At 55.3% G+C, this 26,439-nt stretch overlaps 1 protein-coding gene across 1 annotated transcript in view; it reads left to right on the plus strand.

Moving 5' to 3' along the window:
- The window catches only part of PTPRN2 (protein tyrosine phosphatase receptor type N2), a 673,487-nt gene that overhangs the window by 617,783 nt on the left and 29,265 nt on the right, over positions 1–26,439 (plus strand). Inside the window, 4 exon segments of the mRNA XM_060156261.1 lie at positions 7,434–7,507; positions 13,541–13,618; positions 24,631–24,750; positions 25,871–26,037. Coding sequence (XP_060012244.1) covers positions 7,434–7,507; positions 13,541–13,618; positions 24,631–24,750; positions 25,871–26,037 — 439 coding nt within the window.

Raw genomic sequence — 26,439 nt, forward strand, 5'->3', positions numbered from 1 at the left:
ACGTGGCCAGCACCCGCTGCAGCTGCACCCAGAGGACTCGCAGAGCCTATTCTGGTCATGGGCCCGGAGACCAGAACCTGCCCGTGAACATCGGCCCCCAGCGTCTGTCGACCCCCTAACTATCTCTTCTCTGTCCTTGCTGGTTTGAAAAGGTGTTCTCCGATAGAGATGGCCACAGCGCAACTGTAATTGAATAGATTTTCTGTTTGTTTTCTACCAAAATGATTTCATCTACACCAGAGGCTTCATTCGGTTTAAACAAACACAGGTGCACAGACTCCCCTGTTATCCCCTGTGTATTTTGCACCATCCCACTCGGGACGTCAGCCTTTCTGATGATCCTGGTTTACGTGCGCGCTTCCGTCTTTCGTATGTGGTCTTTCACATGCGGACCACCCTGGTGTCTTTGGGCGTCTGTTGCTCGTTTTCTTACTCAGGATATTTACCACTGTGTCATCAGAACTCTGACGTTTAGGGTTTCCCATCTCTTTGGCTCAGCGCCCTTTTGGAGTCTCTGGAACAGAATTCCCTCATCTGGTTATGTGTTAAATGCCTAGCATTCTCTTTCTTGGCAACTCAAAACTTTAAGGTGGTTTGGCCACTGTCCTCTCAAGGTTACCATCAACCGAGCAATTCTTTCCTTATTAGAGTTCAGTTTAGACGTGTAGCAATACTAGCCTGGGTCCCTGTCAGGTGCTGTGATTGTCAGCTGAAGGTGACACCTGTGCCCACCCCCTCTCCATCCTTGGTCAGCACAGGTGGAGACCGGGATTGCTTTCTGGTGACAACATTGTGCTCAACAGAGCACAGACTTTTGTCAACGTTGTTTCAGCATGTGTGAGCTGCCCCCGACAGGGGTCCTCCGAGGCCACGCCCTTTGCCGTCTGTGTCCGGCCCTCCTCAGCTCAGCGGGGTGGGGGGGCCATGGGGATGCAGGCCCTTGCTCAGAAGATGCGTGACTGAGGTCCGTTGTGATGGTCTCTGGGTGGAACGTGCAGGTGACACGGTTTTGCTTGGTTGGTGTCTGTGCGCTTATTATGCAGAGTTGTTCTTGTGTGTGTGCAACACGCGTGCTGCCAGCAAACATTTGCACACTGTGCTGCACGCCATCCTGCCCTCCAGGCACGAGGACGGTGCCCTGGTGTCACCGCTGTACCCACCATGGCCCAGGGCTGGGTCCCGGAGCCTCTTCCCACGCAGTCACCGGGGCTGCTGGGACCTCTCTGCAGAGCTACCCTCCCCCTCCTCCCTCCCCCTCCCCCTCCTCCCTCCCCCTCCCCCTCCTCCCTCCCCCTCCCCTCCTCCCTCCCCCTCCCCCTCCCCTCCTCCCTCCCCTCCCCCTTCCCCTCCCCCTCCCCCTTCCCCTCCCCTCCCCCCTTCCCCTCCCCCTCCTCCCTCCCCCTCCCCCCTTCCCCTCCCCCTCCCCCTCCCCTCCTCCCTCCCCCTCCCCCTCCCCTCCTCCCTCCCCCTCCCCCTCCCCCTCCTCCCTCCCCTCCCCCTTCCCCTCCCCCTCCCCCTTCCCCTCCCCTCCCCCTTCCCCTCCCCCTCCTCCCTCCCCCTCCCCCCTTCCCCTCCCCCTCCTCCCTCCCCCTCCCCTCCTCCCTTCCCCTCCCCCTCCCCCTCCTCCCTTCCCCTCCCCCCTCCCCCTCCCCCTTCCCCCTCCCCCTCTCCCTTTCCCCCTCCCCCTCCCCCTCCTTCCCCTCCTTCTCCCAGGTTCATGAGGGACCACCTCACACCTATTGGCTAATTTTCTCATAGAAAGCTAACATTTTTTAGCTGGTAGGAACTTGCTGGTCATCTCGGTCAGCCTCATCATTGAAGACGTGGGGAACTGGAAGACGTTAGACATGTGAAAAGGGCAGACAGGACATTGTGAGAAAGCCAGGCCCAGACGGAGGGTCGACTCCGGGGGCGGGAGCGTCCAGGCCACAGAGCTGTGTCCTCACCATCTGGAGGCCGGGGTCCAGGACAAGGGTGGCTATGACAAGGCTGGCCCCTCAGGGCTGCGAGGGGGTGTCTGTCCCAGGCCCTCTCCTCGGCCTTCGTGTCTACATGTCATCCTTCCTCTGCCTGTGTCTGATTCCAAACTCCCCCTTTTATAAGGACGCCAGGCACGGGCTGAGGCCCACCCACATGACCGTGTTGTCACTCCATCCCCTCTGTACAGACCCGTCTCCAAATAAGGCCACATCCCGAGGTCCTGGGGGCTAGTGCACCCACACATATTTTTTTGGGGGGGACACAATTCAGCCTTCGACACCAGGCGCCCCTGGACGGCTCAGTGGTTGGCAGGGCGGTGCCAGGCCACTACCTGAACCTTTGGGCCTGTTCTGCTCGGCACGGAGGCCGAGCCCAGAGGGACCTTTTCTTTGCACGTGCTGAGCGGCAAGGTTAGAACAGGGGCTCCTGCTGTGCTCCAGCCCCGTCACCCGCCTGTACGGCCACTCACCCGCCGAGCTGCATGGCGATCCTATTTTGGGATTGCTTTTTGAGAGATCCACAGAGATGCTGGTGAAAGTAAGAAATGAGACACGAGGTGAAGTCTTCAGACCACGTTTCAGGCCATGCGTGTGCCTCTGGGACCTGCTTCGGGCGTGTTTGGAGCCGGGAAGCCAGCCGTGAGCCTCTGGCTGTGGGCCGTCCCCTGCGGGGCAGCTTCCTGGGTAGGGATGGAACCAGCCTGTCTTCCTGCCGCCGGGGCGCCGGCAGGTGTGCTGACCCTGGGCCCCAGACGCCCCGGTCTGCCCGGCACTGAGCCGTGGAGGCGCAGAGCACGAGTGTCTGCTTTCCTCCTTAAACGTTCGATGGTCCTGTGGTTTGAGGTGTGGGTTTCTTCACGGGAGCAGAGCCCTTGCTCACGGGCTTCCTGAGGAAGGGGCGCTGGTGGAAAGAAGTGTGAGCTGAACTCCAAGGTGGACTCACCGCCTCAGAGCAAAAGTGCTTCGCGCTCACGCCGTCATCCTCCAGCTCCTGGGTCTGTGGAGGAACGTGTCGTGCACTTAGCTTCTCAGAGTCCTGCAACAGACATGATACAAACATTTATGGCTTTGCCTCAGCTGTGACAAGGCCAAGTCAATGAAGACGTTTCCAGGTGTCACTGGCTTCCAGGTGTCGCTGGCTGGGAACATGCGTCTGGCGTTAACAGCTGGTGGAGAAGTTCAGGTGATGTTTGCGGTTTGCTCACCCGTCAGGGGACCCAGGAAATTCAGGAAGGAAGTGGTGGCGCTGGGGCCATTTGTGAGCTCAGCCCGGTGTGTGGAGGGTCTCCAAGAAAGACTCAGAGCCCTCCAGGCAGAGCGCTGGCCCGTCACAGACGCACCGCACGCTTGCACCAGCCATACCCTCCAAGTAGAGGAAGTGCCATCAGCCAGTGTAATGGTTTCATCTCAATCTTAACAGAAAATTGAGACAGCTGCAGGGCCCCAGGGGAATATTGACAGACCTCTTGGATGAAGAAATCCCATGGCAGGTGCCGGTGTCCACCCACGGCTTCTGCAGATGCCTAACTCGTGTTACCGCCAGCGTTACCGCCAACAGTATCAATGACTTCGCCTGTGTTGGCTCATGCGCGTATCGGTGCACTCAGTGTGAGGGACACGATCAGGGAGGCTAAGGAAACGCTATCCTTAAAGATCCATGTTAGGAGACGATGTCACAGGCGGGGGAGGCCTCCACACACGCTCCTTGGGTGGGTTCTGGTGGAACGTGGGCACAGGCTACGCACGGCACGGGCTAGAAAGAAGCCTGAATCGTTAAGCCACAGTGTCCTCCAGCGTCTCCCTCTCTCCAGGCTCCTTTGCCCTCGTCATGATCAAGAAGCAGTTCTAGACCTTACTCCTTCCGTTGGCATTTATGAAAACCACCCTTATTTACTACAACTCGTCCTGTACCACACAATGAGTTTTGCCGGTTCAGCGGACTTTTTGTCAGTTAGGTGTGTGTCCCTCTGTCATCTCTTGAACTGGTTCCTAAATCCCTTGCTCTCTGCCAGGCCTTCCGTGAGCACTTTATAGAAGCCATTTATCACAACAAGCCTGTGAGTTAGATATCGTTTTCCTACATTTTAGGTGACAAATCTGACACTTCCAGATATTGAATCATTCACCCGACTATCGCCGGGCCAGCAGGTGGCCAGGCTGGGTCAAGCCTGGACCCTGAGCTCTGGGTCTTTGCCAGGTCGATTACTGGATGTTTCAGAGCCTCAGTTTCTCAACCTAAATGGGAAATGGACTCTGTTCCGTCTACGGCACAGTGTTCCAGGAAGGAGGAGGACGATGCACGTGGAACATTAGGGCAGGGAGAAGCTACAGACATTCAAAGCACCGCTCTTGAACACGGGAACGGTACACACATTCTTCAGGGCTTCAGAAAAGAACAGGCACAGAGGGTTAATTCAGCAAGTTTCTCCTTAATAGGTGTTTTTCTCCTTCCCTCCTTGATAAAATTTACTACTGTGGGTCTTATGAGAGGAAAATAACTGGGTTGTAGAGCCAGGTCCAGCGGGAGACACCACCTGAATTTCCTGCTTCCTGGCGTCTGAGTGAAGTCTCACAACAGGATCTTGGAGGACACACCCAGCTCTTCATTAAAATGGAAGCGCTGTAGTTGTAAAAATTCTTGCTCTGTGGTTATAACGGAGAAGACAAAGGAACGGTATTCGCGGATCCACAGAGGAGGGGGGGTTATTTGCTCAGGAACCCCGCCCTGGCTTCACCTCCACCCCGCTGTTGACCTTGAGTGAACCGGTAATCCCGCCAGGCAGCCTTGTCTCCCCTGTGCATCACAGAGAACACAGCAGCTACCCTCAGAACAGGAACAGTGAACCACAGAATGGCTGAGACTTGCCGGCCGAGTGAAATGTCCACTGGACCGTCCCTGCTACATCAGCCGACCCTCCGCCGGACTCTGGCCCTTCTGGGATGGCCCCCGGTGTTTCAGAGGGAGGTTCAAGATGGTCCCACACTAAAAAAAAAAAAAAAAAAAAAAAAAAAGTTCACGGTCAATTTTTTTTTTTTTTGCGGTACGCGGGCCTCTCACTGTTGCGGCCTCTCCCGTTGCGGAGCACAGGCTCCGGACGCGCAGGCTCAGCGGCCACGGCTCACGGGCCCAGCCGCTCCGCGGCATGTGGGATCTTCCCGGACCGGGGCACGAACCCGTGTCCCCTGCATCGGCAGGCGGACTCTCAACCACTGCGCCACCAGGGAAGCCCCACTGTTAATTTTTAAATCAACACATTGCTGCAATATGAAATATGTGATGGGAAGGTAGAACTCTGAGCTTTGGAAGCCCTTGTCCCAGGCTCAGTGGCATCTTGGAAAGAGTGCCCTGCGGGGATGAAGGTGGCTGGACCGGTGCCCGCAGGGACGCAGGACACAGCAAGCTAAGCCTCCGTCTCTGCTCAAAACAGGTTTTCCCATGAACCATCGGGGTTCAAGCTCACCGAGACTCCCAGACTGAGGACACGTTTTCTTGATTTTCCGACTAGAAAATCCAGCTGGCCCTTGTTTACTGAGCCTGGTTGCTTGCAGGGCCCTGTGGAGATGAGAGGGACCCGGCAGCCCCCCAGTCCTGGGCCTGTTCAGCGCGACCAGGGGGCCACTCCGCCCTGCGTGTGATCTGCACCCTCTGAAGCTCCGGGCCCTCCTCCCTGGTTCCCCCCGTCGCGATGGCCAGCAGCCCTGCCCTGGGTGACGGGTTCTCAGACACTGGGAGCAGCCCAGTTGCTGCTGTTAGCAACGCCTGAAGTGGGCTTGTGGAGAATATTTGCAGTGAGGGGGGCTCCTGGGAGACCCTCGGGAACCCTTTGGAATCAGCTAGAAGCCCTGCTCTGTGTATCCAGGCTTTAGTGTGCAGGCAGAAGGCATGGTCCCCATTCAGAGAAGGGCCCGGCTTCTGAGCGGCTCCCACCGTCTCTGGCTTTGACGTGTCTGGACGCCCCCACACACATACACTGAGAAACTGGGCCTCTTGAACTCCATCTTGGGGTGAGTGTTTGTAGCGCTTTGGAATGTCAGAGTTGACCAACTTGTCTCGTGGGTTTTATTTCAACTTCCTGCCACAGCCAATTTTCAGTCTCTCAGGAACAGATCTGTGCAGAACCCCAAAGCCATCGAGTCCAGGGGACTTCTGAATCGTTGGTCACACCTTAGCGGGGGGCTTTGGCCGCTGCCATTGTAAACACCTTCAGAACATTCCACGGCGTCTGGTCCGTGTCACCTGTGCTCAGGTAAACATGTCAGGCGTGAACCCCTTCCCCGTCTCTAGATGTTTCTTACCTGTCTTGTCTCTACTGGGAAAAAGCCAACGTTAATACCTCAATAAGACGGATAGGATGGCGTCCAGTCTCCAGTGGACGATACCTTCCAAGTTCAATCAGTTTAGGCCTCGCCAAGTTTCCCAAGCCCCAGAACTGTTTAAAACAAAAAATAAGTAAATAAGTAAGATCTCCCAGAGAAAGGGAAGAGACACAAACCACAGCAAAGCCCCCGTGCGTGCTCTCCTGACCCCACTGCCGAGCTGCTCCCAGGGCTGGGAGCAGGAAGTGGGGGGACGCGGCTGAAGTGCCGGGAACCTGGACTTGGGGTAACACGCTCACCGCCGTGGAAACCCTGAGCTCCGGGGCTGCAGCCAGGCTCTCGCAGCAGAAGCAGGTGGTATGGGGGCCGCCGGAAGGCTTTCCCTGCCGTACAAGATGATGGAGCTCGGCACGTCCCATTTTCAAGTTTGCACCTTGCGGAGGAAGGGGAGGAAGGTGGGAGAAACGGGGACTCTCGGGGGTGCCCTGCTGGCCGTGAAAGCTCCTGGAAACAGGCAGAGAGCTGTCACTGACCGCAGGAGGGTGGTTAGTCCAGAACCAAAGTCAGGGATGATTCACGTAGCAAACACATTGAGCTGTGACCGATCACATGTCCTTCATCCCCTCTGAGCGTCTGGTTTCAACACCCGTCAAGTTGTTTTGCCCGTTTTAGGCACGTTTCTGTGTCGGTGAGTCCCCAGTGAACACTGCTCCCCGCACCCTCTTCCGCTGCATTTTCTTTTGCTCTTTTCTCCTTGTAAAGCTACATTCTTGTAATCTCGAGTATGTCACCTTCTCTAGACGACAGAATTGTATGTACTGAATGATGGTCTGATAGCTTCATATCCACGGTGATGTTTATTTTCTCTGTGTTACCAAATACGTGTTATTTAAAGGCAAACACTACATGAGCTACTGCCCAGGAGCACCCAGCCTTGGCGTTGGAACTTGACACAAGAAAAACACGAGGTTCCCTGCACACCCTGACGCTCCACTTCGTGGGCTGAAGGACCCTCGGTGGGGGAGGGAGGGAGGGAGGAGGTGCGGTGGCGGCCTTCAGCGGGACCCGGGGGCAGGGGGCAGCGGTGGCCCTGGATGACGCCCTGCACGGGTTAACGCTCTGCTTTGGGGCTTGCAGACGACCACTCCCGGATCCGGCTGAAATCAGAGAACAGCCACGGCAGCTCTGACTACATCAACGCCAGCCCCATCGTGAGTACTGCCCGCCACGCACCAAGGCTCCCGGGGGGGCGGGCGGGAGCGGGCCGGCCGGGCACTGATTCCATAGCAGATAGCCGGTCTGTCTCCACCGGGTACCCGGCCTCCACCAGGGACCAGGGCTGGCGCTCTGCCCCCTGCCCGCTCCTGATGGCGTGGTCCCCAGGCGGGGCTGAGTCCCAGGCAAAGGGAACGTGGTGCCGGGGTGCTGAGCCCGGTCACGCCAGGGGCCCAGCAACAGCGCCCTGACGAGTTACTGCTGGAACCCGTGGCTTTGGGGGAATTCGCAGCTGGTTGTGTAAAGGGCTCCTAGGCCCCCTTGTTCCCTGTTCGGGGAAACAGGAAAACCCAGACCCAACCCTGGCATGAGTTGAAGCGATGGATGACGTGGAAGTAGGTCGGAAACTGCTGGCTGGTCTCCTCCGGTCTTTGCAGCGGGCGGGGTCTTTCCTTCGAGGGAGGGGGTGCGGCAGCGCCTCTGTGGCAGTGGGTGTGAGGGAGGACGGGGGCAGGTGTTCCCAGCCTCCGGAGAGCCCCTCACGGCCACAGCCTGCCGCTCCCTCGCGGCTTCCCGCCCTGCACCCGGGGAGAGGCCGCAGGGGAAAGTCGGGGGCCGCCCAAGGGGAAGGAAGAGGGGCTGGCAGGGGGGTGAGTGTAGGTCAGCAGCTGGCGGGAGGAACCTGCCAGGGGTTCTCAGGGCACGTGGTGGGCGCACCTGGGCCCGCAGCAGAGAGGCAGGAGCAGGTGGGGCTGTGTCCCCCTTCAACCGTGGTTCTTGACGCTGGTCTCCGGGGAGCGTCAGGACAGCTCAGTAAGTTCACATTGGCTTCAGTCAAATACGGGCGTGTAGGACGCAGCACGTCCTGGGGGCTCCGGCGCTGTGAGGTTATGGGGGAGGGGGGAGGTGGTTATGGGGTCACCTCTGGATTCGTGAGAGCGCCCTGGGTGAACGACAGCCCATGCCGTCCTCGGTGGTGACCTTGGATGAGACAGTTCGCCGTCTGATCGCAAGCAGGACCGCTGTCATCGTGGTGGTTCCATTTTTCAGTGCATCTGCTGTATAAACCTTATTGTCATGACTCCAGCGTGCCGTGGGTCGGCCCCACTTCCTGACACCGCACAACCACACAGCGAGGGCACCGTGTAACACGCTTGCGGTGCGAAAGGGATTCGGAGGCAGCATCTTGTCTGCACCCGTCTGAGCTCAAGCCTTTGTTTCTGGGGTTATTTTTAAGGACTCACTCCTTTCCCTCCAGCAGAGTAGACCTCAAATGTTGGCTCCGTCTGTGTTCAGAGGCCTAACTGGAGCCGTTCAATCAGTCTTTCTAAATAAACACACTTGTTGAGTTTGGTATTTTTCTGTCAATTCTAAATTCAAAAAACCAAGCCAAAGCCCCATTGATTTACGCATCTTTCATCTGCTGAGGGCGGGCTTTGTAGCTGCCTGGACCTGGTCCCTCACAGGGGTCGTGGTGATGGTCTGTAGAAGGGAAAGAGCTGCCTTCTCCTGCTGGGCTCCTTCCCCGGGATGAACCACGTGACAGGGCCAGAATGAGCAATAAAGCAATTCTTTTCACGTCTCAGAGACGGGGGTTCAGTGTTGGGGGGTGCCCGACTCTCCCCCATTTTATGGGTTCCGGCTTCCAGACATTGGAGCTATTTCAGGCTAAAGTTAGGACTCAGTGAGGACAGGGTGCTGGTGAGAAACTGCGTCTCTCCCGGAAGCCGCCCACCAGCAGCCCCTACTCCTGTGCCTTCCCCGTCTCTCTCTTGTTGGTGGAAGTTCAGAACAGCCTTTCAGGCTTGACGGGGCAGGGACCTGGGTCAGAAGGTGAGGCCAGGGGAGGCAAGTGATCTTTCGGTGTCTTTTATGTGCTCCTTTTATTTCATGCCACAGTTCTTTTTTGTGCAAATTTGGGTTGGAAGCATGAACTAGAAGACATCCTCCGTACCTCTTCCTGAAATGACTGAAGGTCTGATGTCAATGAGTTTCCTAGCAGAATTGAGTGAGGAGCTTACAGTGAGAGCCCAAGAAGCCCGTGACCGTGAAGAACAAAACTACGATAACTACGTCTGTCATATCTGTACTTAGTCGTCCTTAAATTTCAGGAAAGCCATCCAGTAGTGAATAATGTGCAACCTCTGCTCCGAAGTGAGAGGTCATGAAAGTAAACAGGGAGTCCGCTTCCCCGCGTGGGGTGTCTGCGGGAGAACTCTGTCAGCCGCACCGGAGCTTGGTCACTGCCAGGCGTGGACTGAGGGGTGGCGGGCATCAACACAGCAGCACACGAGTCCCCGTACCAGGGGCAAGTCTGAACGTCCCAACAACACTTGAAAGTAAACTTGCTCTTCATTTCTCTGTTTATGAAGGGGAGAAATGGTTTCATTTTTAAACTCAGAATGCGTTTAACAAATTTAAGTAGACACAAACTGACTCTTGAGAAGAGGATGGCTGCTCAGATGCCCTGAACGTCCTAAGAAATTGGCCAAAATGGGGGCCGGTTCCTTGGTTTCCGGATTTACAAGCAAACATCTGTATGTGTATAATTCTGGTTTATAGCCAATACTTTTCTTAAGTAAATCTCAACTCCTAAGAATATGAAGAAAAAGCCAGACTCTCTCCCACTGATTTTACTAATGCTACCATTTCCCAGCAAACTCTCACATTAAGACTTGGTGTCTGGGAAAGTGGCTTGAAAACTCAGGCTTGATGTTCTCTTGTTTTTAAGAAAGTATCTGTGAAATTTGCTTTACATGTTAGGAAAAGCAGGTGTAAGGTGGGCAGATAGGAATACAGGAAGATAACCTGCGTGTTCACCTTGAGTGAGATTGCAGGGTAGGAGACGTGACCCCCGTGGCCCCCCTACCAGAGGCTGGCCCAGACCTTCCCTGAGACTTTGGGCCACAAGGTGGTCCGGGGGCAGTACCGGCCCTGCCCTCACCTGCGCACCAGCCGGCAGCCCCCCCTGCCTGTCACCCTTCAAGGCTTCAGAACACAGGCGCCCTGGTCTTAATATGCTGAAGGCTTAGTTTTTAGGATGAGTTTTGTTTGGAACATTGGGGAAATATTGCTACATTTTTTAATGCAGATTAGAACTAGTTACTCATGGTCATGTATAACTGTCATTCCACAGCTTGAACCAAATCGCTAGGTTTTTTTTTTAACCGTGCATTTAGAATTCATAGGGATATACCTTGCGGGCACCCTAGTTCATGTGGTATCTTCATATAAGACACAGTCAGCCACATGAACGGTAGACTGAACACAAACTTTGGGGGTCTACTTTTTCTGAAAAAAATCCCAGAATCCCAGAGCTAAAGGGCCCGTAGAGACCAAGTCCCGCCTCCCCGCCCCCGCCCCACCCATTTTACAGACACTAAGACTGAGGCCAGAGACCCTGACTTCATTCACAGTGCTGGACCTTGTGTTTATAATCACAACAGTCCTACAGATAAAAAGTACACTACAGAGAAATGGGAAACAACAAGGAAGAACGGGGGAAGATTCAGCTCAGATGTCAGCAGAAGCCAATGCTCATCCCCACCAGGAGCTGGAGGTGGAGGCATCATCACCCACCACGCAGGGCTGGCAGCCAGAGCTCCCGATGGAGAAGTCGTGTCCGTAGAAACTGACGCGATTTCCTCTAGTTATGCTTATCCCACCTTGGAGATCCTAAGTGCCTTTAGTTCAATTTTTGCTTTACTTTCATTCATTCAAAGTTGCACAGAACTGGGCTGAGGCTCCCGTGGCCTTATCTTTGCTACGCGCACAGAGTACTTCTGCCCAGAATTATTTTCTGTCCAACAGGATGTGCACGGGATGAGGCGATGGTGGTGTGGTCATCTCAGTCACTGTCCAACTGGTGGCACGTCACCGCTCTGTGATCACTTACTGCCTTCCAAGAGGCAGCCCCGTGACACAGCCAAGGGGGAGGGGAGTGATGGGCCATGAGCGCCCCCCTCCCCCTCACCCCAGCCCCGTGTCCTCCGGTCCCGGTGTCGGATTGAGCAGTGGATGGGGAGATGGGAACACCATGACATCAGGACCTCCCACAACAGGGGGCCTTATCTACCCTCCCGAAACCCTGTTCCGATGTTTACGTTCAATCGCATATTTCTCACTGTGAAAGACACTAGATGTGCTAGGCTGAACGTACTCACGATGTTAGAATGTGTTGCTCTCTGAATTGTTTGGGCAGAAAAGCACACTTGAGAAGGAGGCGGGGTTTTACTTTCATGCAGAACTATTTGCAGGGAAGAGACAGGGGTCTCCATAAATGGCTGTCACCCCCAACGAATGCATATTTTGAACATAAAACTCCTTATTTCTGCCAAGCGTTTTTCTACTGAAACATTTTAATTGGGGCTTTCAGCTGCGGAGTAACGTAATTTTACCTGTATTGTGTGTGTCGTGCACTTCCGGTTTCCGTCATGAATCTCCTACATTAGATGCACGACAAGCTTTTTCTCCTACCCCCCCGCCCCCCAGCTAGCGTCAGATGTTGTTCTGTTACGGTAACTTACACCTGCTCTTTTGTGCCCTTTCCCCCTTTCGTGGAGCACATAATTATAAGGTGCGCTGGGGCATCCTTTCACGCTGACACCCCTCGGCCCCAAAAGTGTTGACGGGCGGGCGCTGCGGGAGGGTTCACGGGGTTCGTGTTAAGGCGGACGCGCCTCACGCAGGCTCTTCTCACACCCAAACTCGGAGGGGGCTTTCAGGTGACCCGGGGCTTACAGCTGACGTCCTCACATGTCGCCGTAGAATCATGTGTGGTCGTACCCTCTGTGTTTTTCACTGTATTGGGAGATGTATTCTTAACAAGTACCTTCAAGTGCGGAGCATTTTAAATCTTTCATCAAACGCTGGTGTCAGCAGCGTAGAAGCTGGTGCTGGATGGGTAAGAATGAAGGATGCTGTGCAGTCTGATAAGTGAGCAACCGCCTGCCCCCAAGGGGAGACCCGCCCACTCCCTTCTGGGGGAGGCCTCTGCGGGCCTCAAGGCGGGGACAGCAAGGGCGTCTTGGCTATAACACCTCGCCCGGTCCCTTCCTGTCTTCTTAGGACGCCAGCGTAGGGGAAAGAGCCCCGTCCGTCTGATTCAATCCTGTTTGCTTCTCCAGCCTTCGTTCTCATGTTCCTTTTTTTCTGCTTAGTCTTTGAATTACGTGTTATAATGAAGGTCTTTTAAGCCAAACTCCCTCTCTCAAAGCCAGCAGGCTGCATTCGGACAGATCCCCTAGCCAGGTAACCCCCCACGGCCCTCTCCTTTGTTTGTTTTCGGTCCTTGTCTGGCGAGGTGGAAAGAGAACAGGGAGTCAGCTGCTGGCAGACTAGGCAGCGTGTGTCATGCTGGCTCTCAGGCCCCAGGAGGACTCTGGGCCCTAGCCCCTTTCGGGGTAGAGAGGACCAAGCCCGCACGGGAGGGGAGTAACTCATCCTGGGGGGCATTGTTGCTAGATCCCTCCAGGCCCCCGGCAGTGCCCCTGCCCTCTGCCCAGCACAGTGCCCTCAGCGCTAACCTCGGCCGCGTTACCTCGAACCCTGCGCATGGCCAGTGGTGGCCGTGAAGCCTGCGCACACCGGCCGAACTCCTCTGCGCTCACACGCGTCCGTGGACGGGTCACCGTGTTGTGGCCGGGGTGCCGCCCCGGGTGCCCTCGCTTCGTCCCCACCACCCTGCCTAGCGCGGCCTGTGCGTGGGTTAACGCTCTGGTATCTGGTCTCCGGGTCACTGGCCTCCTTTCCTACCGACGCTGCTCAGTTACCTCCATCCCGGGGTAAGGAAAACATTCAGCCCCAATCGCCAGGCTCCAGGCGCCGGGGAGCCCCAGGCCCCGCCTAAAGCGCAGGCGGGTTGGGGTCAGGAGGGGCCGTGGGGAGGAGCGGCGGCGTCTCCCACTCCGCACACGTGTGGGTCGAGGGCTGGGACTGTCAGCACAGGACACGCCGCGCCCCTCCCCTCAGCCGGCCCTTCACTCCCTGGCTCTTCAGCTCATCTTTCTTCTGCGGTCTTATCTCCGCAGATGGACCACGACCCCAGGAAGCCCGCGTACATCGCCACCCAAGGACCGCTGCCCGCAACCGTGGCCGACTTCTGGCAGGTGAATCTTTTTAAATGAAATTTTGTTCTGAAAATAAGATCTTAACACATTGATCATGAATAACGCCTAGGAGTCAATTAAGCCAATTGAGATTTGTTTCCAGGTGTTCATCAGATGTGCCTTGATTTCAGAATTTATATGAGCCCTTTCATATTTTTTATTATCCATCTTTTTTTCCAAAACGTGAGTGTGAAAAATTCCCTTTGAGAGATTTAATACTTTAAAGACTCTTACCTTTTTAGCCACTTTACTTTAGCCACTTTATTTTATGAACTATAACGGAATGAAATAATAAATGTTTAAATTATTGTATTTTATTCAAATGCATCTCTCGTCTATAGTTTTAATTTTATGACGGTAAAAGATGGCGCTCAGATTACAGTCTCTCTCTTTGTGGCTGCTCTGTAATGATGCATCTTACAGGCCAGGTTGGTCTCTTTCTTTTCATTCAGCAAAATCCTAAACACTCAGACGAGGCTCAGACATTGAGAACTCGTGTCAACACTGGCCAATAAAAGGAAAACCAGGAGGCCGGTGGGCTTCCCTCTCCCAGCCCCTCTCTTTTTCCCATTGTCCACAGCATGGCAGAGCTCCGTAGGAACAGCTCTTGGAAGGTGGCACCGTGGGGTGTGCGCGTGAGGTCACGTCATTGCTCGGCGGCTGTAACAACCCCCTCCTGTGTGTCGGGCACATCGGGTGTCCCCGGAACCGGTACAAAGGGCCCCCTGAGGACAAGATGAGGAAGATGTGCCTTCTGGGTCCCGGGGCACAGGTGATGATGGGGCCGGAGCAGCGTGTGGTCCACAGAGCTGGGCTGTCTGGGTCCCGTGGCCATGCCGTCTCTAACCCGGTCGTGCATCCCGACAGCGGGACTAGCTGAAGTTAGCAAATTCCGTGTTCCCTGTTCCCTGTGGTCTGACAGTCGCTTTCCCAACTTTCCAGTCAACCCTCTCGTGACTCTGCACCCCAAGGAGGGACAGTGTTCCTCTCCACCCTTGAGAACGGTCTCTGCAGGCTTTTCCGGAGAGTCAGGAAGGGATCCTGGATTTGCTGAATGTCCCAGGGCTCATTGCCTTGTAAGCGTATCGATGCACAGGTGTCAACATCCCCAGTTCCCAGGCAAGACAAGCGAGCATCTGGGAGATTGCATAACTCACCCAGCGAGTAGGAAACCAAGACTGGACACGTCTCCGTGGCCCTCCTGCTCTTTCATGGTGGCTTCACGCTATTAGAAAAAAAAGACCGAGCTGAACCCTGTGGTCATGGCCTAGAGCCATCAGGCTGTGGCGTGAGGACAGTCTGAGGACAAGCTGGTCCCTCCACCCTTGAGGGCTGAGTCTCCTCCCCGTTACACCTAACCTGCCGAGGGGTCACGCAGCCCAGGCGGAGCTGCTCCAGGAGGGGAGCTTGGGGCCCGGGCCCGAGAGTCTTCCTCACGCCATGCGGAGCTGTGTTCCCGAGCCGTGAGCCCGCTGGTCTTGGTTCTGCCCGCAGAGCGTCGCTGGAATTCCGTGGAGGCCCAGGGTCTGCTCAGCCCCCTTCCCGGGCAACCCCAGGCTCCCCGTGCTCAGACAAGCAGAATAAAGAAAATCCCGAGTCGTGCGGCAGAATAAGGGACGCACAGAATCCCACTATCACCGCAGCTTCGACTGTGCTTTGACCCAGCATCCCAACGTGCACAGTTACGAGGGGCGTGTAGTGCCCCCAAAGAGGGGAAGGTCCATTTTTATCGGTTTCAGGTCCCGGCTGTAACTTCACGCGTGAAAGCGTCTCTTGCCAACAGCATCACAAGTGTCTGAGGGCGTAGAGATGCTCGGCGTACTCATTGCTCACATCCGTGGACCACTTACCGTGGACCAGGCCGTGTGTCGAGGGTTTTACACGTTCTGCCCTGTAATCTTGGCAGTCGTGAGACTAGAGGCTCATACTCTGCCCCAGCGCCCGTGGCTGGTACGCAGGAACACTGGTATGTTTTTCTTTCTGCTTATTCCGAGTAGTTGCCATTGTTGGGGACAATTCATTTTGTCAGTATTTATAATCAGTATTTGTCAGTATTTATACTGACAAGTGTTTGTCAGTGTTTATACTAATAGGATTCTAGAGCACTTATGGAGGTCTGATATCAAGGAGCATACGTTCTCGAAATGGAAAGGAAATATCCCTAAATGACACAGCTGGAGAAAAGCGTTAAGGTGAGATGAAGTGCAGGATACTTTGAGACACAGTCAGCATTTATCAAACTGTCCGGGAAGCAATGGCATCCCTCAAGGTGGGAGCAGATACTCTGTGGCCAACAGGCTGGCCCTCCCGGGATGTCTGGGGCTCGTCAGCCCGTCACAGCCTGGGAGCCGTCCTGCGGCAGAAAGACCTGCCTCACTTTGTCTCCTCCACAGCCCTTGGGAGGGACGCATGGTCTCCACACCCGGCCTCCGGGCGTCCGGATGCAGGCAGAACGTAGGGAAGACGTGTTGGCCTTGGGACGGAGGGGCTTCGTCGCTTGTGATTGGCTTCCCCGCACAGTCACATTGGTTGGGTTGGCCTCTGAATCATATTCTAGAAGTGGGCATCTAGCAAGCATGGCTCTTATTAATAACTGGACGAGGTCACAGGCTCGACATCCTCAAACATTCCAAGTCCAGCTGCCCCCTCCGCCTCGGGCCCGGCAGAAAGCGCGAGGAGGAAACAGCACCGGCCTTGAAAACTCCTTGCAGAACTTCTCAAAAGCCACAGTGAGGTGCGAGCTCTTTTGAGAAGAGAACCCGATTTGAAACGTAAGAAGTTTCCTGTGTCCAAGACAATAGGCTGAACGGAAACCCCTGGGCAAGGGTTCATGTCTCATCACGTCTGGATTCGTGGCCTTTGATAAGTTTTGACCCAGGAGCTCAGCACCTGTTACAGAAAATATCGAAGCGTCTTCCTCTTATTGGAGCTCGTGGGTGCTGCTCTGAAGCCCCTCCCAGGGACGAGCTCACGGGGGCTTATTCTGTGTCTGTGATGAGCAAATTCCCATAGGAAAGGCGCCTGTGAGGCGGGTTCACGTGAACGGCGGTGTCCCCTTTCCCACGGCACAAAGGAGCCCAGGCTGGGAGCTGAAGACAGCAGGTTGTTCTTTCTCCTGTTTCCAAATACGGCCACGTTCACAGGTTCGTGGACGTGACTTTGGGGGACATTATTCCACCCAATACGATGGCAAAGAAGAAAACAGACACTAAGCCCCGAACGTGGCAGCATCGCGACAGGACAGGAGGCCGCAGGGCGGGCAGGTGGGCGGAGGAGGGCCAGGGATACGCAGCGACGCCCGAGGTCATCGGCAGCCTCGGGACTGAGGGGCAGGCAACATGCAGAGGAGGGATCGGGGAGACTCCGTCTGCACGCAGACACGGCATCTCTGGAGCATTCCATCGTAGGTGTGACTCAGCGGCAGCCCTTCCGCCCTGACTGCGGTCACCGCGAGGCAGGGGGCTCCTGCGCCAGCCGGGACCCTCACTCCTGACTCCCCACCCCAAGGGCTCTGCCGGGACACACAGCACCGTTCGCCGTCCCGCGATTAGAATTCTTTCTCTGAATTCACATGACGTGTTCTAAGAATTTGATTCCAAACCAAATGCACGCCCGACCCACGACCTTCCTGTAGAAACATGTTCTGACCTGTGGACACAGCCCCACGTGTCCCCGGGACCTGAGGTGGCAGCTCTGGGAGAAGGCAGGCCGACGTCCGGGTCCAAGTTCACGTGAGGAAAGAAGCAGGAGAGAGAGAGACAACAGCTATTGGGCGCTTACCGTGTGCTGGGCCCGGGGCAGACGCTCGGGGTGCGTGACCTCACCCGACGCCCCCGACAACCTGGGGTAAGGCTGTCGCGAGTGTGTGATCCCCCCCAGACGGGGTCCCGCAGAGACAGGGGGCTGGTGGGGGGCTGGGGAGGGGTCGGGGAGTTGGTGTTTGGTGGGGCAGAGGCTCAGTTTGGGGAGGTGAGAAAGTTCTGGGGACAGTGGTGGTGATGGTAGCACAAGGTGAACGTCCTGAAAGCCCTCGAACCGTACACTTGAAACTAGTTAAGAAGGTATTTCTATGTTATGTATGTTTCACTAGAATAAACGAAAATCAGGACCCCAATTCCAGCAGAAAAGCCGAGGCCCAGGGATGCCAAGCGACCCCCCCAGATGTACACGGCAGCTGCAGGCGGGCTTCAAACGGGATCCGTATGGTCCGAAATGCTTCTTACTGCCCCACTGGCCTTAAAGCGAGGAGGGGGCGGTGACTGGGCAGGTGTGTCTCCGTGAAGAGGAGAGAAAGGCCATCCCGCTGTGGGGACTGTCGGCTCTCGCGGGCCAGCCCCCTGCTGTGACGGAGGGGACACGGTGCCTCCCCTCCAGGCACAGAGGGTGTGAGCTACATCCCCCAGGTGTGCGTGTGCGTGCGTGCGTGCGTGCGTCCAAGGCTAGAACTGGGGCGAGGCTTCTCCAGGAGCCGAGGTTTCCCTGCAAGGAGGGGAGGCCTGCACACCCGCCAGGAGCCAGGCCTGCTGGGCTCACACACGAGGTCCAGGTGCCTCGGGAGCTTGGGGACAGCCTTCCCGGAGAACAGCGGCCTCTGGGCTGTGAGCAGGGTGGGAGGACGAGCCCCGGGCGCAGGCTGCCCGGCCCTGGGCTGTCCAGGCGGGCATCACCCATTGGTCCTGGAGCTGCTCCGGCCCCCGGCCCTACCGTCCCACCCCCGCGTTCCAAGGAGCCCCATCCACGTGGGCCGTGGGCTGTCTGCCGTCTCTCCTTCTGTATTTTCGGACAAAGCAGAAATTCAGGCAGCGCGGTGGCTGGTTCAGGTGCGTGAGGACTCCCTGCGGATGTGGACCCTACGGTCGGCGCGCGAGGTCCCCAGCCAGCCAGCGGTGGCTGAGCTCAGGGCCGGGGCCCTTCCAGGGCAGGGGCTGGTGGCCGTTCCCCGCTCACTGGGGGCTGGGTGAGGGGAGACGCTCTAGAATTTCCAGCCTGGCCCACCTTGTTCGACAGACTTTTTGGTAACTTTCAGACAGAATCAGAGGCTGGAGAGCTGGGCCACAGACACCAGGGCAGAGGCCTGCTGAGGTCCGCAGCAATTCAGCTGGTGCCCAACTAGTGTCGACATTTATTATTATTATTAACATTTTACCAGGAAAGTAGTCCACCTGTTGATTTCTGTTTCCCACCTTCTGAAAGTATATTCTGCTATGAAGTCTTAACTGGGGAAGTGCACTTTTCCAAACGGATGGGCTTGATTTAAATAAAGTGTTTTTATTCCGTAGCGCCCATCAATCGTCGTTCTTAGGATGGTCAAGGAAAAGCCCGAGCGAAGTACCGTGGAAGACCGAAGGAACATAAAGATTTTTCCTCCAGGGACTTGCTGCGCAGGGGGGTGAAGCAGAAATGCAGTAGAAAGGTCATGACGAATTACAGGAGTGAGCCGTGCGCCGGGGCCACGCTGGGTCCAGCAGACAGGGAGCCGGAAGGTGGCAGCCCCGTTTCCATAGCGCGCCCGGGCTCCCACCTCTGGGCAGGTCAGCTGACAGCCAGCGTCACCCAGGCCCCCAGGAGCCTAGCCTGGAACACCCAGAGGTGACCCTCGCTGGGCGTGCCCGTGCAGACACCCCAGTGCCCCCCAGTCGGCAGGACGCCTGGTCACGTCAGGGCTCGTGATGTCAGGGTGTTCTAAGAGGCGGGACCCAGCGTAGGAGGACGTCCTCCAGTCCCCGTCCCGCAGCTCATGCTGAGTCACTGCCGGACGTTCATCCGGCGCCAGCCCTGGGCAGCGAATGATGGGAAAGAGAAGGATTTGCAGCCTTTACTGATTCTGGAGTGTTAGGAGATTGTGGTCAGAAATGTACTCAGGAGCCCTGTGAACTTCGACGTTAAAGCACATCATCTGATTAACTTAAAGGAGTGCAGGATTTGAGGACAGTGAATTTCTTAGGAAAAACCTGATCTTTCATTTCCACGCGTTCACAAGTACTTTAACCACGTGCCCTAGATTTTCCAGGATATTTTGCCTCAAATATTTAGTCTGGTTGAATTCTCCATACATGAATTCACAAACCTTTAAAGATAAAAGGAAACCTTTGTCAGATCATCTCGTGTAAACGTGGGTTTGGAGACCGGACTCTGCGCAGGGCTGTGCGCGGTCGTGTATGGTGAGCCCGGCCGGGCGTCCTCGCACCAGACACGGGGCAGAGGCTTCGCTCAGGCTCGGGTAAGAAACACAGCCTGAGTTTCCTTTTTTGTGGACCTCAGCTGAGAACACTTTGCTCTTCTGTGTACTACTGCTTCCTTAGTCTGCCTTTCCTTTCTTCTTTCTTTGTTTTTTTCTTCTCTCTTCTTTTTTCTCCTCCCTCCTTCTCCTGATGCATTTACATCAGGTCCTGATTTTGAAAAGAAGGATGGCAGCCTAAGGAGCACTTTCTTTACCTAAGAAGTCAACGTGCGCATTAAATTTGAAACACGAACGCAGGCCAGGGAGCTGTAAGTGATTCTAAGGGACAAGAGACCGGGCCCAGGTGTCTCCCCATACAGCCAGATACCTGACATAAACACCTCCGCAGCAACGGCACAAAGTTCGGATGAACAGGCGACTTGGTGTGTGAGTGGCCTCGCTGTGGAAACGCTGAATGGCCACGCCAGCCACATCGCCTCTGCCTGACGCACAAGCAGGCTGTTCTGTCTTTGCTCGGTTCCAGTGAAATGCCAAGTACCTCTCATGGAGACGGTTTCTCCTTCCTGCTGGTGGAAAACGTCCAGAGGTGGCTGCCGCAGTTTAGCCAGAGTCGAGACTGGCTTGGGCTCCGATCTTAATAGCTGGGAGGTGCCTTCCTGCCTGCTCAGCCCTTCCTGGGTGTCAGCATTTAATATCGGCTTTGCTACCGTTACCTCAGGGTTTTGTCTCCAAGGGAGGCCCACGCTGACAGCTTTGTTTACTGAGAAGCAAACCAGGTGGGTGTGAGTCGCGCCTGGAAGATGTGATCGAGATTTCAGCACCTTCGTCCTCATTTAGCCAGGCCGCCGCCCCCGGCGTTCACAGTTTGACTCAGGGCCTGTGACTGTGTAGCCAAAGCAGACCAGAGTCTGGAAGGGCTTAATGGCACGTTTCTTACGACCGTCCTCTGGACGGGGCGAGAGCGGGGCTGGGCGTCTGCGCCGCGAAAGGTACCATAGACACTGCTGTTTCTCTTCTTTAATAGGCTTCAGGGCACGCGGTCACAGCTGACGGACACAAAATGCAAGCGCTCCGAGACCTCTTTGAGTCCTTATCGTTTTCAAATTTGTCAGCACCTCATCGCCAGGCTTAAGCTGATCTCCGTCCAACCTTTGAAAGGAAGTTGGCAGCGGAAATGGGTCGTGTGGCGGGGTGGCGAGGATGCTCGGCCTGGTCTGGAGAAAAGCTGCCCCACTTCCTGCAGTGGCAACTGCAGTGGGCGTGCAGACAGCGCATGCGCTTCGAAAAAACCACTTTTCTCTGCACTGAGCGAGTCCTAGGAGCACTTCTGTCAGGCGAGCCTTTGACAGCATTTTCTTTGAGTTCTCTGTTTACGGAACTATTCAAATGATCTCTTTTTAAAATATGTATTGTTTTCAGCTAAGCATCAACTGCAGTAAGTCCCGGTGCTAGATGCCTTGAGGTAGAAATGGCAACCAGACAAGGCTCTAGTCTCCAAGGAGATGACGGTCTGGTAGTAGAAAGCCGTGCCAACACAGACGAGACCAGTACAAGGTGGAAAGGGGCTCATCACAAGAGATCCAGGTAAAGGGAGGAGAAGCTTCCTGCCGGGAGAGACCAGAGTGCTTTGCAGAAGAAACCCTGGCCTTTTACCCGTTCAGGTGGATTGCCTTGCCTTTAATCGGGTCTCAGCGGGGCTTTGGAAGAGTTTTGTTTGCTAAACACTTGGTGCTCAGGAAAGACTTGGAATGAAGAGACCCTGTGGTTTCTTTCCATCTGCTCTAATTAGCTTAATATAAGGAACTTGGTGCTAATGCCTTTCAACCCCTGTGGATGATTTGGGGCTGGAGTAGAGGGCGGGTATCAGTGCGTGTATTCCTTTCCTGGGGCTGCCGTAACCAATTTCCACCAACTGGGTGGCTTGAAACAGTGGAAGTGTATTCTCTCACTTCTAGAAGCCGGAAGTCCAAAATCCAGGTACCGGCAGGGCTGCTGTCCGTCGGAAGCTCTGAGAGGAGGACCTTCCAGCTTTTAGGTGCCCCGAGTGTTCCTGGCGGCATCTCCCCAGTCCCAGCCCGTGTTCACATGGTGTTTCCCTCCTCTTGTGTTGGATTAGGACCCTCCCTGATGGAGAATCACCTCGTCTTTTTAATTCTATGACGTATGCAGATAAGGCCTCTTTCCAAATAAGGCCGCATTCATAAGGTGCCAGGGGTTAAGACGTCAGCATGTCTTTTCAGGGGACAAAGTTCAACCCCTGCGGGGTTGCAAAGAGCGATACGGTGTTTGTTTTTTAACCACCAATCTGTAAATTACTCAGTTGGATCAAATTGCCTCCAGAGTATGTATTTCACGTCACTTGGGCCGACAGTCTGAACTACTGCTGCGTGTGACCTTCTCCACTCGCCTGGGTCTGATGACCATGAACAGGTTCCCAGGCTCAGCTGCACCAGCTGCGTTGTCACCATGTGTTCCTTCTCTGGGTGGCCTCTGAGTGCCACTTGGGGCTGGGAGCACAGGCATGGGTGGCGGGGTGTAGCTGGAGTGTTTTATGACAGCCCAGGACCTCGGAGATGGCCACCCCGACCCGTGACACCACCACCAGTGAAGAAGTCGGTGGGCACGTCACCACCGGTGGTCCCGCCACTCCTGCCCACAACCCCTGTGTGCGGGGTGATAACGTGCCTTCAGGGTGGGCTTCCCTGGCCTGTGCTGGTGCGTTCTAGGAGAAGCTCACGAAAAGGGGGGCATTTCCGGTTCTTCTCCAAACGCAGCACCAGGGACTTATCCTCGGGATCCCACATGGAAGGCCACGTTTAATCCACGCTGACAGCTTTCTTCTGACCCAGGGCTGACAGCACCTGCTTCCTGTTCGGGAAAAGGAACCCACTTCATGCCAGTAAAGGACTGTTATGGCCAGGACCTCTCTCCCCACCCCTGCCGTGGCCTCTGATGGCCTGACCCGTGCTAGGTGCCCAGTGAACCGGGAGGCGACCGCGCATGCTGTGTTGTCTGACGTCGAATCAAACGGAAAGTGCTAGGAAGCGGCACTCCTGGCATTGAACCATCGCGCTTTAATTCAGCAGAGCACTGGCTTCAGTGGACCGCAGCAAGATCTGGCAGGGAATCCAGGTCGTTATTTACTTCCTCGAAGAGAAAGATGTCGTAGGTTTCTCAGAGATTGGGCACAGAAATCGCGTCTTCCTCACGCCAGGCATGACCCTGCAAAACCAGGCCAAGGAAGAGGGTGGGAGTGCAGTCTCCTGTTCAGAAGCGGAACCTGCTCAGCTGGGCTTTCCACCAGCTCCTCCGAAACCCGCCGCAGCTTTCCCGGCGTGCTCGGGGGTCCAGCTGGCCAGGCAGCGCGGTGGGAGGCCGGAGGAGGTGGCGAAGGCGGCTGTCGCCCCGCGCACAGGCTCCAGGCCACGGGCAGGGCTGGCGGGGTGGGAGCCGCCCTGTGATGCTGGTGCCCACGCGGGCCGAGATCGGTTTGATTCAGTCAGTTCCCCTGTCTGCTTTCACACAGTGACCTCAGAAGAAGTATTATCCCCAGGAGGGCCTTTGGGGCTGTGCGTTTAAATTATTTCATTTAGATTCACTCTTAACCAAGCCTTCAGAGAGCCAGGCGGGTCCCCAGACGGAGGGACCTCGGTGGGGGAGGGCCTTCCTAACGCCACTCCTGGGGGCCCCAAGCAGAGCCTCGATGATTAGTTTATGGCCTGGATCATTGTATTTTTATTACACTCATAAAATCTGTGCTTCTCCTATTTTCGTAATGGTTTCACTAGGCTTCTGCGCCTTCTCCAGGCACATGAAACTGCTACGCGTTAGGAGGACAGATCAGCGGGTAGGTCTGGAGGCCTGAGAAGCTTAGAGCAGGGCGCTGGCTTTGAATTCTCATGTTGTTGGATTTGCACTAAAGAGAAGGAAAGCATGTGGGTTTGAGCGTAATTCACGTTTATGTGGGCTTTTTTGTAAACACTGCAGCAAGTCCCCTTGAATTCCACTATAGATGATACACAAAGAGGGGCCTTAAGAATGTTGACTATTTCTATCCCTTACGTTTAACCCATAGAATCAGCGGTTTTAGCAAAAATGCTCCAAGCACGTAGGCTCACGGCCGCACGTTGGGAGTTTTGTCTGAAAAGAAGCCAAGTTCGAGAGCCTTTGTGTCTTTGCCACGTCTGGTGTTTAAACACGGGTCCGTTTGTTTCTTGTGTCTCGGAGCTGGTTTTGGTGTGGCTGTTACGCATGAGTAAGTCGGTTTGGGGTGCGCTTTCCTTTGGGCAGTATTGCTGTATTTTGGTAGAAGGAAACAAAATGCCGGTGGGGACTCGTGGCTGTAACGCACTTGGGAAGAAGTACTTTCAGGGCTGTTTCCGATAGGATGGCAGCTCCACAAAGCAAACTGTTTGTCTAGTCGCACAAATAATGACAAGTACTGGAAAACGAACACGTCCACTAATTCCTGTTTGTGTCCCACGGAGAAGTGATGTGTCCGAGTCAGGCCAGCCACCCCACTGTGGGACCAGTCACCTGTTTGTCCTGCGTTACAGACCAACACGGGGGGAGTCAGGCAGCTGAATGTACAACTGAGGAGGTTTTACAAGGTGTGGAATGAGTTTACTAGATTCTTTTTTTAATATTCCATGGAACATGCAAATTATGGGGCCAGCATATTCGGAGATGCAAAGGCAGCTGCAGAGTCCGCTGTCTAATGGAAATGAAATAAACTTCCTGTGCATGGAATAGATTTGGACTGTGTCTCTGGGGCACTAACTACGCATGTCATGGGGCTCAGCCACTCACACTGGTCTCTGTCTGTCTGCAGATGGTGTGGGAGAGCGGCTGTGTGGTCATCGTCATGCTGACACCCCTCTCGGAGAACGGCGTCAGGCAGTGTTACCACTACTGGCCAGACGAGGGCTCCAACCTCTACCACGTCTACGAGGTACTTCCCCGGGTGGCCGCCGTGGGCCGTGGGCTTGGGGGCCATGGGCTGTGGCGGGCACTGGCAGGCCTGCCGTGTGCGGTCGCCAGCCACTGTCCCTTGAAGCCTTGCTGTGCAGTCGGTCCCCATAGGAGGTGTCCACAGGCCCGTGGTCAACAGACACCAAGACCCTCCAGTCATCTATGCCATGGGGACTCTGGCAGAAATGGTTTTCAGTTTTTTAATTTTATGAATCCAAATTTGGACAGAAAGGACCAAAAAATGACCTCACTGGGTGGTCAGTTGAGCCTGGTTCTGGAAAACGGGCCCCTAGTGGGTCCTTTTTCAGAAAGAAGCCTCTGTTGACACTGTCCCTAATTCTTAGCATCCCGCCTGCACCCCAGCCCCTGCTGCTCTCCGGTGGTCTGTGTCCACAGTGCTTGGCCTTTTTATCTGAGGGTCCCCTGCAGGCAAGCTCATTTCTCCTGGATTTTTGCCCACATCAAGAAGGAACTAAGGAAACTTGGGCAGTTAAACCAGTACTGGAGTGTGTCCTTTGACCCTGTTTTGCATGAAAATTACTCAGAATGCCAAAGTCCCACAGCAGGACCCACGTTAGAAGCACAGAGGTTCCCCCTAAGCCGGTCGTGGCCTTGGGGTCCCTGCCCTGGGCTTCCAAGCTCAGGGCCCGGCAGCATCTGTGTAAGCCTTTGGTTTCCTCTTTCTACAGCCAGGTGGTACCTCCCTGATGACATGTCAGTGAGAGTGGAACCTCGTGTGGCGTTTGTGCTCAAAAGTATAATTTTTCTCGGGTGATTTTTGTTGAAGGTTTACATGGCTTAGAAAAGACAGAAATGAATCGTTTGGATTGTAACAGGTTTTTCCAGTAATTTGACTATTATGCCCCAGAGTGACATTTAAAAAACACACAAAAAACAAAAAAAACACCAAGTGATCTTTTGCGTAACCTACGTTGAAATTGGGAAGGTAGGCGGGGCTGCTCTCCAGCATCCCCCGCCCGCCCCGTGCCCCGCGGTCCCCACCCCTCTCCGCAATGTGGCTCCGCGCTCAGCTGAGCTGGGCCCCCAGCCAACGCCTGTTTCTGCACACACACACCCCCGTCCGCTCTCCCCCCGCCCAGGTGCATCTGGTCTCTGAACACATCTGGTGCGAGGATTTCCTCGTGAGGAGCTTTTATCTGAAGAACCTTCAAACCAACGAGACTCGCACGGTGACGCAGTTCCACTTCCTGAGCTGGTATGACCAGGGAGTGCCTGCCTCCACGAGGTCCCTTCTGGATTTCCGCAGGTAAGACCCACGGCCCGCCGGCGGGGTAGCGTGCTGAGTGCGGACACGGAGAGAAGGGGTTTCCTGGGTCCCAGGGGCCGTTTGCTGTAAGACGTGTCATCTGCTAATACTTGTATGTTATAAATCTATTTATGTTGTGTATAGGGGAGGGGAGGGGAGATTACGTTAACTCACACGTTAACTGTAAGACGCTTTCTGGCTTTAGAGGTGTTAAAATGTGAGGGCGGAATGGGTATCTTAGAATTGTGGAAATGTGGTCATTGTTTTCGATAAGGTTCTTCAAGTGGTGAAGGACCCTAGGGTGTGAATTTCACAGGCTATTGGTGAAGAGAGCCCGGTTTTCGTTTGGGTGCTCAGCTGGTTAGCTATGGCGATGAGAGCTAGGCCCAGCTTCTGAAATGG

Source organism: Lagenorhynchus albirostris, chromosome 8, assembly GCF_949774975.1.
Source record: "Lagenorhynchus albirostris chromosome 8, mLagAlb1.1, whole genome shotgun sequence".
NCBI lineage: Eukaryota > Metazoa > Chordata > Mammalia > Artiodactyla > Delphinidae > Lagenorhynchus > Lagenorhynchus albirostris.